Below are 18,750 nucleotides of genomic sequence, written 5' to 3' on the forward strand. Positions count from 1 at the left end.
CCGATGAGGAACAATTGCAGGCTAAAACTATAAACGGGTCACATGCGCCATCTGAAGCAATCGGGGCAGAAGAGTGGGAGGGGCCGCTCACTGCACTGGAAAGGCGAGTGGCAGAGGACAGACTCAAGTGGAGGAAAACGTCCTGTGGGACTTTAGGACAGCAGTCCAGTGACATCCCCAGAAAAAGGTCCACTCTGGTGGGTCGGGACAAACCTAGGCACCAGTCCCAGATCTGTCTTCCTGCGTGGATCTGCCTGTGCAGCTGAAATGCGGTATCACCGTGAAATATTTCACAGTGCTCCATTATATCCATTCTATGGACCACCGGCCTAATTTAGGTCCTCTGATGTGTATAAATAGTTTATTAATTAACCTCTGCCTTCAAACTGTCACCAACTTCAATCTCAATGACACATTTTTACAGAACTAATAAATAGTTCTAAACATCATTTCATGCATCGCCCCTGTGTTTGACATATTGCCTTGGTCCCCCATCGCCTGCAAAACAAAATCCAAATTCTCCAGCCATCGCTGGGGCCTGATGTGGTAACGGGGTACTCGCCTACACTTGGGGCCTCGCTCCCCTACAAAGCTCTTTGTCCTTTTGTGTCTCCTTGGTCGTGCTGACCAGAATGAACTCCACGTCCCTACGTGCACGTTCTCGCCCACGTCAAACTCAGCCACATCCTAGACAACCGTTACGTTACAGCTGTGAGCTAGCTGAGTCTATTTTTTATATCGGGGTCAGTAAACCTTTTCTCTAAACAGTCAATATGTCACGTTCTGCAGGCCATCCCACCTGCGTCCCAACTGCTCAGCCTCGTCCTGGGGCACAGACGACAGGCACAGAGAAGGCTGGGGCCGCGTTCCAGTCGCACTTGGTGATGGTACTGGAATTTCAAACTTACATATGATGTTCATGGGTCACACAATATTATTCTTCTAACGTTTCCCAAACACTTAAAAGCCATTACAAAACACCCTTGGCTGGTGGACTGCACAGAAACGAGCCGAGGCCACAGCAGATGGCAGTTTGCCGTTCCGTTTCAAACTGTTCATTGACCCACGGCTTCCTTTCCACCTTTTTACTGAGGAATAACACATTTAGCCACCTAAAGGGCACCAATCTTAGGGGAACAGTCCAGGGACGTTCGTCGTATAGATACAAACTTGTTACCACCACGCAGATTCAGATCCGCTGCGCTTCTGACAGCTGAGAAAGCCTCTTCGTGGCTGCTTCTGGAAGTCTAAAATCTTTGAGTCACAGAAGCAGGCTCTCTCGTCCTCTCAGTAGGCCTGCACTAAAGAAATGGGGCAATGGCCCGGGGCCACCTAAACTTTTACAGAGTAGGACATTTTCGAATGAAATGTCAGACACCATTAACCGTGACGACCACATAGAAGAATGTCTGTGTGAGAAACACAGGTGATACCTGATTAGAAACTCCACAGGCCACTCTGGATATGCACGAGCATTTGTCTGGGCCGTCCCTGCCGACGCAAGGCCTTACCTGAGCCAAGGTGAGCGTTGCTTGTCGGCAGGTGCCACACCGCACCCTGAGCTTTCCTGGCTGCACTGTTTGACAGGGGCCTTTGCAATAGACGTAAAAGCTGTTGTAGGTTGGTCTACCTGCTGGGAATAAAAGAGCAGAGAAAGTAGCCAATCAATGCCGAATCCAAACTGAGACAAGTTTTAGAACTGACTTCTCAGGAGCATCTTGAAACATTAATGGGATAAAGATTCCAACGAGTATACAACATTTTAATTTAGAAAATGTAGTTTTATGCTCAAAAGAGGGAACGTTTGTTCTTCTTGCCAACAGCCCTATGACTTACTCAGCAAAGAAAGCAATCTGTAGTCAAGAAAGGTAGCGAGTGTGTTTGTAACGCTGGGAAATTAAACGCACCCTTTGCTGCTGAAGTTTTTAAAAAGGATGGAAATTTAGAAACCAGTGCTCCTGAATTCTAATTCATGCTTCTGTACAGTTTTGAAGGCTCCAGATTTTTCCTCTTAAAATCTTATGCAGGTACATGCTAGCCCACATCTAATGACATGAATGACATCGTTCAGTCTCTGGGTTTCTAACAAAGACTTTGCAACACCTGGTCATACACACAAGAGGATGAGAGCCTCAACAGACGCGTGTGCAGAAATGGTGCTTTGCATTTCGTTTGTGTTCTCTGCCTAAACAAATGCCATTCGAATAACACATTTTCAAAAGTAAAAGCTGAGTAAAAATAAAAGAAAAAAACAATTTACAATTAAATATTATCATTAAATATCTCTGATCATTTCTGTCGAATGTCACCAAACGGGATAGTATTATTCCATAAATGAGGGGAATCTTTCTAAATGGTTTCACACTTTCACGTCTGCAGAGAACTAACTTTATGCAGAAGCACTTACCAGTAAAATAAATGACTTTCTAAATGTCTAAATTTCTAAAATTGCTAAATACTTCTTTTAATCCTTAACTTCTCCTGCTGGGTGGGAATTATATGAGATCTTGGCATAAAATTTTGTTCAAAAGTTTACTATTATCATCAAGAGAACTCAGAAATAATACTATTTTTGATCATTATGAGTGAAAACCTTCAGCTTCCCAAACGCATATGGTGCGTTAAAAATAATAAGTACAAATATAATGAGAAAACAAAGAGATCCTAAAGTCTCATGCAGGTCTAATTTACAAAAAGAACCTCTGTGGACTTATTGAATTGTTGCTTGTTTAGCCATCATTACTAATATTATGGGCGACAGTACTTAGTGAAATGTAAAGCATGATAAAGACGTCAAGTTTCATATTTTTATCATTTACTGATGATCTATTTTATAATCATTAGTCTCCAGAGATGGATATTTGGCTTCCAGTGTGAAAAGGTAGATATATCTTTGTATTAATAAGAAACTATGGTTTTCTGACGCTACGAATGTCACATTGTTATTAGCAATATAATAATTACATAACATATATTCTTAAGGTTTTACGTATATCATAAATGCAGCTGATACAACATCTGTCTATTAAAGTTAAAGAAATAGTAATGAGCTGTGCAGCAAGGTGAGCTTGGTGAAGGAGGCAGGAGCTTTTATTGTGAAAATCTTTATCAGCAATATGAACCAAATCGATTTCGCAATTTTTATAACTGTGAAGGTTAAACAATAAGAAAACGAGGAACAAAAGGGAGTAGGAGAAGGCTTACGAGGAGGAGCGAGGCTGCAAAGACTCTAACACTGTCGAAAGAACGTATTCGCAACAGTTTTCCAAAAGTAACCTGAGCATCTCAGGAAACCGCAGGCAACAAAAGGACTTCTCTCCCTTAAGGCACTGGCAATGTCTGCAGTATTGTTTCAACTAATGATGTACCGTGGAGACTCTGGAGACTGGGGAACCCTTCTACCTCTGTGGGCTTCGACCTTCACTGAGGTCCTTGAGAAGCTGGTCAGAGGATGCTGCATGCCGGTGCTGTGCCCAGCAAGCACACAGGATGGCATGCTATCTATTACACGGCGCTTCTCAGAGCCAGCCGCTAGCCAGGCTGGGAGAGACCAAGGTCGGGCCGGTCCCAGCTACGGCAAGTTTCAAGCTATTGGCTCCACGTGGTCCAGCAGTCGGCGCTTCCGGTGCATCTTGAGATCCTCTTCCCAGGGTGGCATCCCCACCTGTTGGGCTCCGTAGCATCCCTGAAAGTTGGCAGCTTCTCTGTGTCACGCCGAGATCCGAGTGCACGGGGCGGGGAAGAGAACACACAACACCCTGAGAATCTGGCCGTGTCCCCATCGGCCTGACTGAAGGTCTGAGGTACAGACCCTCGGATGTGGGACCATAATTCCCAGGGGGACGGCGAGGCCGTCTATGGGTGACTGGAAAACTCTTCTCCAGGTATAGTTGTCTCCAGTCAAAAACATGACTCTTCACCCTCTTACTTCTGTTTGGATCTTAAAATCTTTTTTTTCTCCTATTCTGACCTTTCCGCCCAAAATAGTCAAGGGAACTTGTGGTTGTGTTCATAGAGCTCCCTCTTCCTATTATAATAAGTTTTCAAAACTAGAGAAATATTTCAAAAAAATTTTTTTTTCAAATTATATATTTCACTATAATTCACCATTTGGGAATATTTTGCATAATTTAGTATACCCTCTCATACACAAATAAATATACACATATACTCCACATAAATAATTTTTGCATTGAATCATTGGTAATTAAGTTGTAGATATCACAGTACTCATCCCTAAATCCTGGAACATCCTAAAAAAAAAAAAATGACATTTTTTCCCCCAAATTAAACCAAAGAACTTTTTGAACGATTTGATTATTTCCATAGTTCTCTTCATAGACTAATCAGTTCTTTAAGGACAGTGCAGTCATTTGCCAGCTGTTAAAAGGAATCAAGCCAAAATTTTGGGGATTTTTTAGTCAAAATATGGAAGATTCTTTAGTCACAGGTGATGCTAAGTTAAGCCAAGTCCTCTCACTGCAGAACTTCACAGACTCTTAAGACAGCAAATACAGAGCATAGCACATCCCAACTTCGTCTGACCTCAGAAACCTTCCTTTTACTGAGAATTTTGTGAAACTGTATTTCTCTGGAGAAAAAAAAAATGGTAAAAATTTTTTTTAAAAAATCCGGAGGAAGGATTCAACCCCCTGTGTGGCCTGATCTACAGCAAGGCAAACTGCTAATGTTTATGAACTCAGCTGTATCAAATGCCTCTGAAGAGCCTGCTGACAATCTCTATCCACCAACAAACTAATATGACTATCATACCCTGAGCCGAGAGGCTTAGTCTACGAATGTAACGATTTCACAAAGTAAAGCATATTCGTTTCCTTCCGAAGTTCTTTTTTTCTTTTTCTCTTGAGAGAAGTTAAAAGCACAGTTAGTATTCAGAACCTTTGAGAGTGTGAGTCACTGTTTGTTCAGAGCATCCTCAAGACCTCTCCCTTCCCTCACATCACAATTCTGTCGTTATCTTTTGTTTTTCTCTCCCACTCTGTCTAGTTAACAAGGTCCTTAGTCAAGTCACCTCTTGTCCCTAATTCGCTTTTCTTGGTCCACAAACTGACAAAAGCATTAACGATATTCACAACATACCGAGGAAAGCCCCTGCGGAAAAAGAATGTTATTTGCTTTAATTCTTGGAAGAGCCAGCATAATCTTGTAGTTTCCGTTTTTCTTTTTAAATAATGAGTTTAAGGCCTGAAGACCCTGTTTTAATAAAACAAATGGATACATAAGAAAAATCATTCTGATTCTGATGAAAACTTCTCATTGACCTCAGAAGTTTTCATCACTGGCTGTCACAGAGAATCGAGGGTTTAATTGCCTGAGTAATTTATTTTCTGGTGGCAGGGAGACGGTGAGATTCAGCATAGTTTATATGTAGGTAAAAGAGGGTTCATTATGAGCAGACGATAAAACAGCAGAAACACAACTGATGTGAAGTCACGCTTCTCACACATAAGTACACTAGGTAGAACGACATCCTGGGGAACGTCTGTGGCCATGACGATGCCCCGCATCTGCACGTTGCCCAGACAGCAGCCACGTGCCTGCCGAAAATCTGAAACATGGGTACTGAGAAATTGCTCTTTTTTCTTTTTAATTTTAAGTAATTCACCTTTCCATGGCCGTATGTGGGTAGCAGTGACCGAAGTAGACAGGACAGAGAGAATGACTAACACTGAGGTGTCTGGTCCCCTCCCTCTCTCGTCAGAACAGAGGACATCCTCCTGTCACGGAGAAGTACACCAGCCTGCTAAGCGCACCAACGTGCAAACGACCTTGGATGGAGAGAAGGGCGAAGGCGCTTTGACTCTGAGGCACTGCGACGTAGGGCAGAGAGGGGTGGGGACTTGGGTGCTTTGTCCTGTTAGAGGCAGAACAGGGCTTTTCTCCTATTTCGTCCTCCGTGTAACCCTGTACCCTACACCAAATGGAGCGAGTCATGGCGTGTGGCTGGACAATGACCGCTCACTCCCTGTTCCATCTCCACTGGCATCGTCATCTTTGAAATCGACCCATACATTCGAGGTCCTCTTGGAATGGCACTTCCTTTAAGAATTCTTCCCTGATTTCCTCACAAGGATAAGATATCTCCCTAGATAATTACGTCTAAGAGTAGGAAAGTGGTCTTAGAATGTAACCTCAGTCTTGCTTGATGTGTATGAGCTGACTGTGGAATAGACTCATATCCAGACTTCTGAACCTGTGCCCTGACCCTGTGACAGGGACCTACGGCTTAGAGAATCTTCTCCCCCAACATTTGCCAGACCTCTTGCTGTTAAATCTCTGGGTGGTGGTCCTTTAGCCTGTGTTCGATTCCATTTGCTGGAATATATACCTCATGATCCAGGGGCACAGCAAATATAAACCAAATGACAGAAGCAGTTCATCTTTACACCACCCCATCATTCCTTAGATTAACCTCAAACTATTCCTTAGTTCTAGTTTGAACAATGCATGTTGAATGAGTCGAAGGCAGTACCACGTGAAATCCATCCAGTGTATACCCTCAGAATCATCTCTTCTGCGTGACACCTTGCTTTGGGGGAATGAGTCGAAGGCAGTGCCACGTGAAATCCATCCAGAATCATCTCTTCTGCGTGACACCTTGCTTTGGGTCATCAAAAGGATAAGGATCATGCCCACTCCAACCTAAAGCGAGTTTCTGATAAAAGAAAAAACTCTGCCTCAGATTTGTTATCTACTTGCGCTATCTTTTTTATTGTTACAACCTCCCCGTATGTAACACTGCACCCCGTTTCATATGTTCCAAATTGCCAGTGCAATTCCTTGATCCGCACAAACACTCGGTAAATATTTGCTAAGTCAAGAGATTAGCAAGTATGAGGGCAAAATTCATATGATATAGAATGTATCCCTTGTTACTGAATATTTAGAACATCTTTCCACCAGCCAAACGTGCTAAACTAACTTCACACATTCTTCAAAATATTGGCATATCATATTAGAAATCAATAACGTTAATGCTATCTTAAGATCACACACACAAAAAAACACAACTAGTAAATAAAAGAAAAACCAAAAAAAAAAGAATATTGCTAAAAATTTTATATAGGACTATGGATAAGTAAATGTTAAGTGGAAAAAAACTGAATTCTGAAAATTTCCAAGTAGAACTACTCTAAAGGGGGCAGTTATTACACATAAACGCTTATTTCCACCCTTAGCCAATGGGTTATTACAGCCCACTGAATCCAGCTACACTAGTCCACGCTTTTAACGAGCCATGGTCTTAGCTCCTGCAGAGTAACCGAGGTAATGCTGTATCATAAACAACTCCCAATATACAACCATTCATCCACTGCATGCACTTTTAAAACATATTTAGCAATCCCTAAGGAGACTCAACCCTCAAAGCTTATAACTTAATTCTCGATTTTTGTGCTAGGGGTTTAATGAATGGATCTGCACAATAATGTCATCATCTGGTGAGGGAAAAACTACTGATTAATGCTAATGCCTTTGCCTTTTGTTTAAATATATATATATGTATGTATGTATATATAGTTGCTATTGTTGTTGCCAATTTATTTTTTCATTATTCATTTTGAAAGTAATAACCAAACATCCTGTGCCAAGACAAAACTATAGAGCGAAGCGTAATTTAAGGATTAATTCTAAATAAACAACCGTGTTTAAAGCCAACCGGGTTAGTCCAGCTGCTTATTCTTCCCAGAAACGGTCACGGCAGGGCGGGTAAGTTGGGTGCCGGAAAAGTCCCACGCAGCTCTTCGAAACGCTGAGCGAACGTCCACGACTCAAAATTAGGTGAAGAACTATCGACACGACAGATAACTGTGCGCCATGTCCTCAGAGCAGAGTCTTTAGAGGCCGGGGTGTGTGCGCCCAGGTCAAACCCCGACTTTGTCGTGTCGCCCTCGGTAAATCATGTGACCCTCCGTGCAAAACGGAGCTGATAATAGTACCTAACTCACAGGCCATTGTGAGGATTTCAAAAAGAGCACGGTAGGCGAGCCACGTGGCAGCGTCTGACACATAGCGGATGTTCAATCCACGTCAGCTACTCTCAGCTGCCGTCAAATATTGACAACTCGAGTTCCTCGCGAGCACGCACACCTGTGAGGACCGAGCGCTCCTGCTTCTGTGGGCAGCCGCCACCCTGCTTTCGGAAATGGGGAGTCTTACAGAACTATCTCCACGTGAACCTAACGACATTTTTGGAAATAGCTGAGGTATAATTCCTTTTACAAATTGCTTCAAACTCCACCGAATCCTTTATGATATTTAATATTATAAAACGTAAACCGTGAGGAAGAAAATCTATACATTGCCTTAAAGTTTACTAAAATCATATTTCTTTCAATGAATGACTTTTATTATTATGAAAGAGAGAAAGATGGATTACGGAAAAATTAGGAATGGAAATAGTAAACCATGACGTGGACATAGTCTAGCGGATAACAGTTTCGAGCTGGCTAACGCATATAAAAAAATAAAGTATTTCCGAAGTCAAAACAGTTTGGTTTTGTGTGTTTGTGAGATGGCATTGAAGGGGATTCAAAATGGATCCCAGAATCTCATTTCAGTGGCAGACTTGCTCGCATTAGTCCTTATTCTAAACACGGTCAAGTCAGACACTCGCTCCAAGAGGCGTCCCCAAGAAGCCACAGGGTAGGCAGACGTTTGAACATCGGTTTCTCTGGTTACAAAGCCTGTACTTTCCCCCTCAACCGCATGACAATAACCTTGACTCGGAAGGTGGCTTTACTCGGTGCCGCAGGGGACTGATTCTGCGGTTGCTAGAAAGTGGCACTTGAACACAGGTTGGCAATTAGGGACCGCTGCCAGCAATCACTGGCTGCGGCAGCGTCAGCCTCACCGCCCTGTGTGCCTCCTTCAATCAGCGCTAAAGCTTTCGTGGAAATTTCCATTACCGTGTCACGGCACTGGCACTCGGCGAGAGCGTGCAGAGGCAGCGATTATCAATTAGGAAAAATAAGTCGCATTTTTAAGGGCTAGCGCATATTCTAAAATGGGACATTATGCCAAGAAATGATCGTCCAGGTCATGACCTTAGGGTTAATAGGATGTCTTATTTATTTTTACGGAAGTGATGCTTTGCTTGCTGTTATACAAGTAATTGTAAAAATCTCCTTATTTTAACTGTTCTAAGTGTTAGAGGAGCCTGTTAAGTGAACGCTCGGGGGGTTGGCATCAATCAGAGAATACAGCAAGCGAGCTGGGTACCCCCCACCCCCACATTCCTCATCTTCTTTAATTGACAGCAGCCTACATAATCAGTTTGTTACATATATTTGACTTAAGTATATTTCCAATCTTCACTGCTACCATGAAATAGTCTCACAAAGTCAAGTATCCTATTTTGCCTGTACCAAAAGATAAGACAAAACGTACAGCCTTAATAAATCTGATCTTTTCCGGCATTGATTTCAAAAAGTCCTTGGTGGTAATTGAGGTTCATAAAAATCTCTACTACTTATTAAAACACGAGAAGAATTCTTTTTCTTCGGCGACACTGTGATTAGTTAGGAACGTGCAGTGACGTCACCGTGCTGAAGGGGAAGGATCGACTCACTGCCTGCTCTGAGTCCAGGCGGGTTAGACTGTGAGTCGCATATGCTCCTAAAGCGGCCGAGCATCCCTCTGGCTGAGACGCTCTGCGCCGGTGTTCCAGGACCACGAATGCTCAGCAGAAAGGCCTCCTGGTCGCAGGTCCTGGCTCAGCTCAGGAGCCACGTCTCCCCCACGCTAGGGTCCCTGCGAGCATAATGTCACTGTCACACTGAAGCACAGCAGGTCCTGGCTCAGCTCAGGAGCCGCCTCTCCCCCTGCGAGCATAATGTCACTGTCACACTGAAGCACCTCATCTGCGGTAGCTTCACTATCTAGGTCAGAGTCTAAGCTCCTAAAGGCAGGGAAATGTGACGCGTGTTTCAATTCTGTGCCCCACCCCCACCTCTGACCCAGGAGAGTGCTGACCACGTGTCCGTGGTGGACACTGATCCCCCTGGGAAACCGGGGAGATAGGCGAGCTCATTTTAACTCGATGCTGGAAGTATGGGAGAGTCGAGGTCCGTGTCGCAGGTACAGTAATGTCTGCGCCACCGCCTGACGCTGCTGGGGCCCAAAGAAGAAAAACGTCTTGCTTTTAGAATGCTACAGAATCAGAGGCCGGCATGTAGTCCTCACCACCTCTAAAAAAGGAAAACTAAACTTGGAGAAATTTAAGAGGGAAAAAAAAATTACTTATTAGCCATCGATAGGAAAAAAATAAATACATTTATAATTTTTAAGGAAACACCTAGCTTCCTGAACTTTTGTAAATCATGTCTGCCTAAAGAGTCAGCTTGGTCGGGGGCGGGGCGGGGAGGGAGACCCCTGGAGGTGGAGGGAGCGAGGCGGACGGCTGTGAAGAACCCGTCGAGATTCCATCCGTCAATAAAATCAACAACAGACACTGATGCCAATCTCCGTGTGTGCGTGACATGCTAGTAAGATGTGAGAAAATCGTAAAACCACAAGAAGCCTCCCTTCACCAGCTTTAAAATCCAATAATAACTCTGACATGAGTTCGTATATACCTTCAGAGGTACTTCACAAATGCGTACACGGCATGGGGGGATCCTGGTTTTCCGAGAATAGTGAAGAATACGCCCAAAGAATGCGGTAAGATGTAGGCTTCTAACATCGCCTTTTATCTCGCAGGTTCTTTCATTTCTGATTTCTGAAATGATCCAGCTGCGTCTTCTCCCAGTTCTAATTCTATCCAGGTGCATCTACTCCCACTTCTGGGGTCCCTGAGGCCTCAGGACAGGGCTTGGGGGTTCGGGGGTTGGAGGTGGCATCCCTCCGTGGTCCCTGTGCTGTCTCAGACCATCTTTAGCACCCGAAGTCCACCCAAGGCTCCCTCTTCCTCTATTCCCCTCGCCTCTCGAGCAAGAAACTTCCAGATTGCTTAGAGAATCATCTTCTAAAAGCGCGCTGGAAAATCTGCTTAAAAACAAACAAAAAAAAGGTCCTAGGTTTCGTTCACCTACAGCAGCCCTTTTTTACTGAAGTGGGATGACATGACATCCGGGGTCCCTGGGTGAGAGCCCCAAGGAGCACTGGGCAGGAGATATGTTAATAAATTTAAAGTATTGGTCCCATCTTTGGAAAACTTTTCATTTACACGTTGTGTTTTACTACCAAATAAATATATATTGTTTTCTTACAGAAATATTTTAAATTACTTACATTATCAATAATGATGGTCCTGAATATGTCCTGGTTCATTCAGGTGCTAACAATAATCACAAAAATGGCCTTTCACAGCTCAAATTCTTTATCGTCGCCCTTCATAGTTTTTGTTTTTTTTATTTGTTTGTTTTTTTCCCCAGCCAACCTTTCCAAACTTAACCGCCTTAAGCAGTAATGAAACTAAAACACTTGCAATTTCCATGCAGTGCATCCTCAGGCCTCCGCGCCCGCCTCTGGCCTGGGGACATCACCTCCACCAGAAGGTCCCACCCACCTTTACAGTCTGCACCGAGGCTCCAACGTTACCTGTGTTCTCGAGGGGGCCCGGTTCACGGGGCTTGTTTGTGTGATTAGGTTTACGGCAACTGCTTCTTCGTGGGACCACAGTTTTCCAAGAAGGCCCGTGACTATTTCCCCTTTATGTCCCAGAGCTCGGCAAACTGCTCGGGGGAATCAGCAGCACTCATCCTAGTGACTGGCTCACAGGAGGGACGCAAAAGACACTAAATGAGCAAAAATTATTCGCTGAGATCTTTCGCTTTTCTTGAAACGTTCAGCTTCAGGGCTCTGTCGGTCCCGCGGACCTGGCCACTGATGGGCATCGGGCCTCCATCAGTGCGCGCCCCTCCCGCTGCCTTCCTCACACCTGGGAGCCATCACCTGTGGCGTAACAGCCCTCGACCCTGATTACATCCGCGCAGCCACAAGCTAGAGAAACATCTCGATTTGCTAAATAACTGTGTATATTAGAAATGCCTAAGAAAGTTATGTCTGGAGAACTTTAGCGTTTTAGAGTTTCCATTCTACTGTTATAAATGAAATTTCACCAAGAGCCATAAACACAGATAAAACCTTTTTTAAGCAGCAGCGTCACCAACACCACTGTTAAGCCAGCTCCTCGAGACTTTCTGTGCAGTCCCGACACCGGCACCTCCTAGAACAGCTACAAGAAACTGTTCATTTGCTCTACCTTCTGAAATGCACGATGTCATCAGCTGCACCGTGGTCTGCCGTGTGGGCCGGGCGGTCGCATCGCAGCAGGTGCGCCTACCTGTACAGGTGCTGCCTATATCGTCTCTCCTCCTCTTCTCGCCCGGACTGCAGAAATTTCCTTACAGGTCAGCCTGCCTTTCTACTCTCCCGTACCTATCGATTCTCCAAGTTGCTTTCAGATGAACCGCCCTAAAGTAAACCTTTGGTCCTCTCGTTCTCCTTCAATGTCTCCACCTGAATCAGATTCAAACACCCGTGCTGAATAAACTTAGCATCTCCACTGCCTGCGTGCAGCTGACGCTTCCATCCTCACCGGCCCCGACTCCTCTCCGTGCTCAGGCCGACCTGAGCCCTCACGTGACACACCCTTCCCTACCTCTGTCAGCATAATTATCTGAAACTTGGAAATAAGGCAAAGATATGTGGGCGGCGGTCCTTTCTATATCATTCACTGTGTGGCAGAGCCGTTGACTGTGTCGGAGTGGGGTCCACGTGGGCGGGCTGCTGAGCACATGACATGTGTGTGTGTATATATATACGTGTGTGTGTGTGTGTGTGTGACACACCCTTCCCTACCTCTGTCAGCATAATTATCTGAAACTTGGAAATAAGGCAAAGATATGTGGGCGGCGGTCCTTTCTATATCATTCACTGTGTGGCAGAGCCGTTGACTGTGTCGGAGTGGGGTCCACGTGGGCGGGCTGCTGAGCACATGACATGTGTGTGTGTATATATATACGTGTGTGTGTGTGTGTGTGTGTTGGGCACCTAATTTATCAAGTGCTCTTCCAATTGGTCATAGTATCTCATTACGTCCCTCGCTTATCAGTGGATTAAATAAACCATTTTACACGTGCTCACGTTATCTTTGCTTGAGTCATGACTTGGCCTTCTGTAAACTGACTTCGGCACCTTATTTTGCGGGGGAGAAGACTGTTAAAGGCCCGGCAGGGGCTGTCTGTGAATAAGTGTGCAGTACCCATTCACCTTTACTCCTTCCCCTCCCAACATCAAAAAATGCATCATTTCCACCTGTTTCTACATGCCCTCAATCCCTTCTCCCCCAGTCTTTCTCGGCTCAGACATACCACCTCCTCCGGGAAGTCTTAACTGATTCATCTATTAAATGCAAATCCTCTGCCCTGAATTCCCATTACACTTTATTTACGTTTTTCTCCAGGTACTCAAATCACTTTCTATCCCACTGTGTCCCGTAGATATATTAATCAGCCCTGTTAGACTTTATATTTTTAAGGGCGGAGACATTTCACGGCAGTCTCCCCGTGCCAGTGAATAAATAATGGCAACTATGTGCACGGAGTCCACCAACCAGACTAACCCCGCAGCATGAGAAAGTCTTCGAGCTGGCAAAAGATAAAATCGCAATAAACTGACCCTCAAATAACTTAATCTCTGTGACAATATAATGAGGAATGTTCTTCCAGACCCATTAAAATGACATGCAGGTTGACAATTATTTTTGCAGTGTCAAAATTCTGAAAACGAAATGTTTCTCAGCTTCTGCTATTTGGCAATGCTAAATGAATGTTGTCAAAAGATTAAATATAAATTGGTTATAAATCTTCATTTAACTGCAGCATGCAGGGAAAGCTACATCACAGCACCCATGTTTCTGTCGGCATTAAGAAAATGAACAGTCTTATTTTAATAGCATTATGACTATTGAAATTATTGTTTATTCTGGGCAATAGGCTTGGGTTTTGAGGACGACGCCATCGACAGTCACCACTGAATACATGAGCAAGGCGGACGACCCTGCGGGCAGCGAACTAGCCCTTCTGGACTCCGAGTGGACAGAACGGCCTCCTCCCGAGAGCTGCAGCCACCATTTGTGGGGTGTGCTGTCCTTGTCTAACAGGTGCTCCCACTTTGCTAACCAGATTTTCCAAACTGACTGAAGACTCGGACTCCAGAACTGTCCGCTTTAAAGCCAGTTTGCCTGACTTTTCAGGCAATGACCTGTGTGTGGTTTGATCACCCGTCCAAACCCCCCCCACGGCTGGGATGCGATCTAGCTATAACTTTGCAAATGGTCTCTCTCAAGTCCCACTGTCATCCTTTAACTTTGAAGTTACCCTGTCATGCAGCCAGGAGAGCTTGATGAACATTCTCTCACTCACCCATCGAGCCAGTCATCACTGAACGGCGAGGCCAGGTTGCATTACGATAATTGTAAGAGTCATTACAATATTGCATTATGATAATTGTTAAGAGTCAGCAAAATCTTACTTAAAAATAAAACTCTTCTTTTGGTTATGTACCTTGACTTTGGGAAGACCGTTTCGGAGGATAAAATAAGGGCTTTGGAGGAAATGAATGCTTCGATAATTTAAAAAAAAGAACTTAATATGTTAAAGTCGAATTGCAATAATCATCTTGACATAGGAATTATACCAGGAGAAGCCTGCAATAGACTCAATTCATATATAAATAAATGCAGATGATAGACGGATAGATAGATAAATAGATGATAGAGATATAGATAGTAGATGGATAGAGATATAGATAGATAATAGATGATAGATGATTGATAGATGATAGACAGACAGACAGACAGACAGCTAGATTTCTCTGTAGCCTCTAAAAGGAGAAAGGCGAGGATGTGGCCGGAGGAGAATGTCACAAAAGGCCACGATCCTTGGCGAAGGAAACAGGCAGTCTCTGTATCATCGGAATGTAAAGGCACCCACGCAGCTCACACTCAGCGTTCCACCCTGGGGTGGAAAGGCCACATGATCCACCGAGGCAAAAAAGGTAGCAGAGAGGAAGCCACAGAGAAAAAGAGGGGTGAAGAGTCTGTTCGGGAGAGGAGAGCCGGGGAACAGTGGAAGGGGAAGATGAACCCCGAGATGTGCAGCTTCATGAAATAACATTCTCCAACCCCGTGACCTCTCGGAACACGGCTATGTAATCCCCATGCTCTGTATTCACTCGTGTAACACACATGGGGCTATTGGCTCTTTTTGGGGGGAGGTGGGGTGCTATTAGCTCTTGCCCTGCTCTCCACCGGGTGCATAAACTGGGCCATCATTCATTCCCCTGCAGCCGTCCTCTCGCGTCCACTGATTCATCTCCCTCTGTGTGGGAGGGGAGGCGGGCACAGAACAGCCAGCACGAACATATCCGCACAGTCTCGTTCCCTTCCCTCAAGTTACACACTGTGAGTTCTCGGGCTTGGTCTCCTAACTTTGAAAGAAAACGACTATTAATAAATATACCGATTAGAGGAGTATTTAAATTTCCACGGAGAAGAACGATTACTTTTAGCTCAAGAAAAAAAAAACAACACTATCATGGCATGGAAAGGCCCAGTAAGGAAGGAGACAGAGAGGATGTGGGGTGGAATCCCAGCACGATCCTTGGCGAAGGAAACGGGCAGTCTCTGTATCATCGGAATGTAAAGGCAGCCACGCAGCTCACACTCAGCGTTCCACCCTGGGGTGATTTAGAGAACTGACCGATGGTGTCAAAGCCACAGCCACCCAGACGAAGGACCGCCACCGTGAACTTCGAGAGTCCCTAGGAGTCCTGTCTGGAGAGTGGCATGGCCACGGTTGGAGGTGCTTTCCAGAACAGCGAGCATCTCTGCCTCGTGTCCCGGCAGACACCCCGTGGAGCAGGCCACCTGCGGGGAGGCCTGTCCCTTGCTGGGGGCACAAAGGCTGGTCCGCGTGTGGAACCACGCCACAGGGGACCCAAGGCTGGAGTGGACGATGCTCTCTAAATGCTCCTCAGTATGGCTTGTCCACCTGCTGGAAGGGACCACAGGACATGGAGTCACAAAGTCAGGAGGCTGCTGGGACCCATTTTTCTAGCCCAGAGTCCAGGCCGTGAGGCAGAGGCTGGAACCCTGGGGTGAGTGTCTGTCTACAGCCCTGGGGAGGACTGTGGCTGGGGAGCAGGACGAGCCTGCTCTGGAGAGACTCCTGGCAGATCCACGTGTCTGGGCGTGGGGCCTGGAAACCGGTTATTTTTTCAGTTTCAGTTGGTTGTCATTTTTGAAGCTCGCCAGGTAATTCTGGAGCACAGCCAGGTGTGGAAACCATTCATAAAAAAACTCGTGAGATTCAGAGGTCATCTGAGTGGACAGAAAAGAATCGTTCCAGGAGGATGCATGGGGTCCCTCTGAGAAGATGCTGGAACACTAAGGACAAAGCCCCTGTGGGGGACCTTGTGCTGCAGGTCATCTGTGTGACGCTCAGGGTCGCCCCTCTTGCTCACCCAGAAAGGTCACCATCTCATCTGCCGTCTGTCTCCCTACACCAGCCCATATGCTTCTCTACTCAGACAATTCTTTAAAAGTCAGCGAAAGAGTCATCTGATCTTTACAGAAACTTGCCCGTAAAATCCACGCCAACCTGGTCGACTCAGAGATCCATAAAATATCCCTTTATCTAACAACTGCATAGGCAACAACCACGCTGTTTGGTAAAAATAATAAAAAATAACTGCCGTTTGCTTTTTAGCTCTTCAGTTTCCTATACTGTTCATGGCTGGATGTGTTTCATTTCTAAATTGAAATGCATATTGCGAAATCTGGACAAATGGATCTTTGCGAAGATACTGTGTGGCTTCTGCCAGGGATGTTTTCATTAAGGATGATCAGGAAAAGGCAATGGTAGGTATAAAATGCATTCAAGTCTTAAAATAAAGATGAAGAAACATGTGCATCATTCGACTATGCTTCCTAGCGTGGAGGAAAAAAGCATATCTAGGAAGATGTCCTTTCTACTTCCTTTCACAGACGGAGACTTACAATTAAACTTCTGTTTAGATTGCCGGCATTTCCTGGCTCTGATGCTTTGGCCAGGAAGTAATTACATTTTAAACATCAAGTGGCACCTGCAGTGGAGGTATGCCATGAAAACAGCAATAAATGTCACTGACCTGCAAGAAACACATGCCACCGTGGTTACTTTTTTACAACTGCTTCTTTGTGTGAAAATTAACAATAAATACCTACGGTTCTCAGTTGTCGACTTTGCGATCTTGGCTTATAACACAACTATGAGAGTCCGGCATCTAAATGTCCTTTATTTTATACTTCTTAATACTCTTTGATGACACCCTCTGTTGCTATCGTATACCATTTATTGAGCACCTGCTACTGTGCCTGCCTGATGTCAGATTCTGTTAAAGATCATGAGAAGTTTCTATTTGTTTCATGAGTTTTACAGATGAAAACTCAGTTGCAGAAATGCAGTCTCCCCCGAGTTATGTGGCTTTGTCAATGCTGTTTATTTAAATCCGACTCACGGATCCCCGTATCCTTGTGCCCAGTTTTTGGAAGTTAGATTTGATGCTTGAAAGGCAGTCTCTCTAATAAAACAAAATCAAACTTAAAAACTGGAAGGGGTGAGCATCAGCAATTGATATAATGTCGCATTTAGGAAAAACTGGATTCAAATGCCAATTGGACAATTGACACCTGCATGATTTGGGACAGGGATTTAAATCTTTCTGAGCCTCGGTTTCTTTATCTAGAAAATGGAGATAATACATTCCTCAAATGATCGCCGAGAACAATAAATAAGAGGAAATATTTAATGCCTGGCATGTGTTCCCAAGTCTCCTGAGTGAGGATGGCCAGGGACGAGGCCGGCTGGGCCACAGAGCATGAGGAAAGCTCTCTACATAAAGGTGAAGAAATGACTAAACCTGTCATAGGTAAAAAGCCACAGTGCAGGGTAAGAGGGTAGGAAGTACAAGTAGGTGGGCACAGCAGAGAACACAGTCCCAACGGGTCCAGAATGGCCCAGTGCAGCAAGGCGGGGCAGAGCAGCCCATCCGCCATCCTTGGGTTGGGGGGGGGCGGGCAGAGGGGACTCAAGAGGCAGCGCTCATCAACGCTCATCAAACGCCCGAACCTGTTCAGAGCCACGGACCTCAGCGGGGACTTCTTGTGAAAGGGGCAGAAACAGGCACGGGGAGACTAAGTCCCCAAAAAATGCTAAACGTCTTCATCTCACCCTTGTCTTGAAATGAGGTGCAACGTGAATGTATTCATAGACAGCATCTACCCCTAAAACAGCCCATATTGTTTGCTCAGCTGCCCATGCTTGTGTTGGGGCTTATTTCCAAAGAGTCAGACGCGTAAAGAAAGAAGAGAAGGAAAATCTAACGAATCTGAGCATCCTCCCTCATTATGTCAGAACGCATTGGTGTACGAGTTCATCCTTGCTGGCCTACTTTCTTTTTTAAGAATCTAATGTACAAATAATGCATATTCTGCCTGTGTTTCTTCCCGGGATGTTTATTTATTGAGTGAGGACTGATTTCTTTTCTTCTTTGTTCCTTTCCTTCTTCCTCACCCCCAGGGCCCAGCTTGGCATCTCGCACTTTGCTGTGCATCGAAAACATTGAATTGGCAGCAAAATGAAATAGACTGCCTTCATTTTGCCGGCGCAGCCTTCTGAATCTGTGTATTTCTTTGATGGTAGCTTGGCTGATGAATAAAGGGTGTCAAGCTACAAAGAATAGCAT

The 18,750-nt window shown here is 44.9% G+C and overlaps 1 protein-coding gene across 1 annotated transcript in view; it reads right to left on the minus strand.

The window, feature by feature from the left end:
- Positions 1 to 18,750, minus strand: part of PRKN (parkin RBR E3 ubiquitin protein ligase) — an 833,405-nt gene that overhangs the window by 640,358 nt on the left and 174,297 nt on the right. Inside the window, exon 4 of the mRNA XM_015591869.1 lies at positions 1,512 to 1,633. Within this exon, the coding sequence (XP_015447355.1) occupies positions 1,512 to 1,633 (122 nt within the window). The remainder of the gene's footprint in view (positions 1 to 1,511; positions 1,634 to 18,750) is intronic.

Source organism: Pteropus alecto, unplaced genomic scaffold (genome assembly GCF_000325575.1).
Source record: "Pteropus alecto unplaced genomic scaffold, ASM32557v1 scaffold195, whole genome shotgun sequence".
NCBI lineage: Eukaryota > Metazoa > Chordata > Mammalia > Chiroptera > Pteropodidae > Pteropus > Pteropus alecto.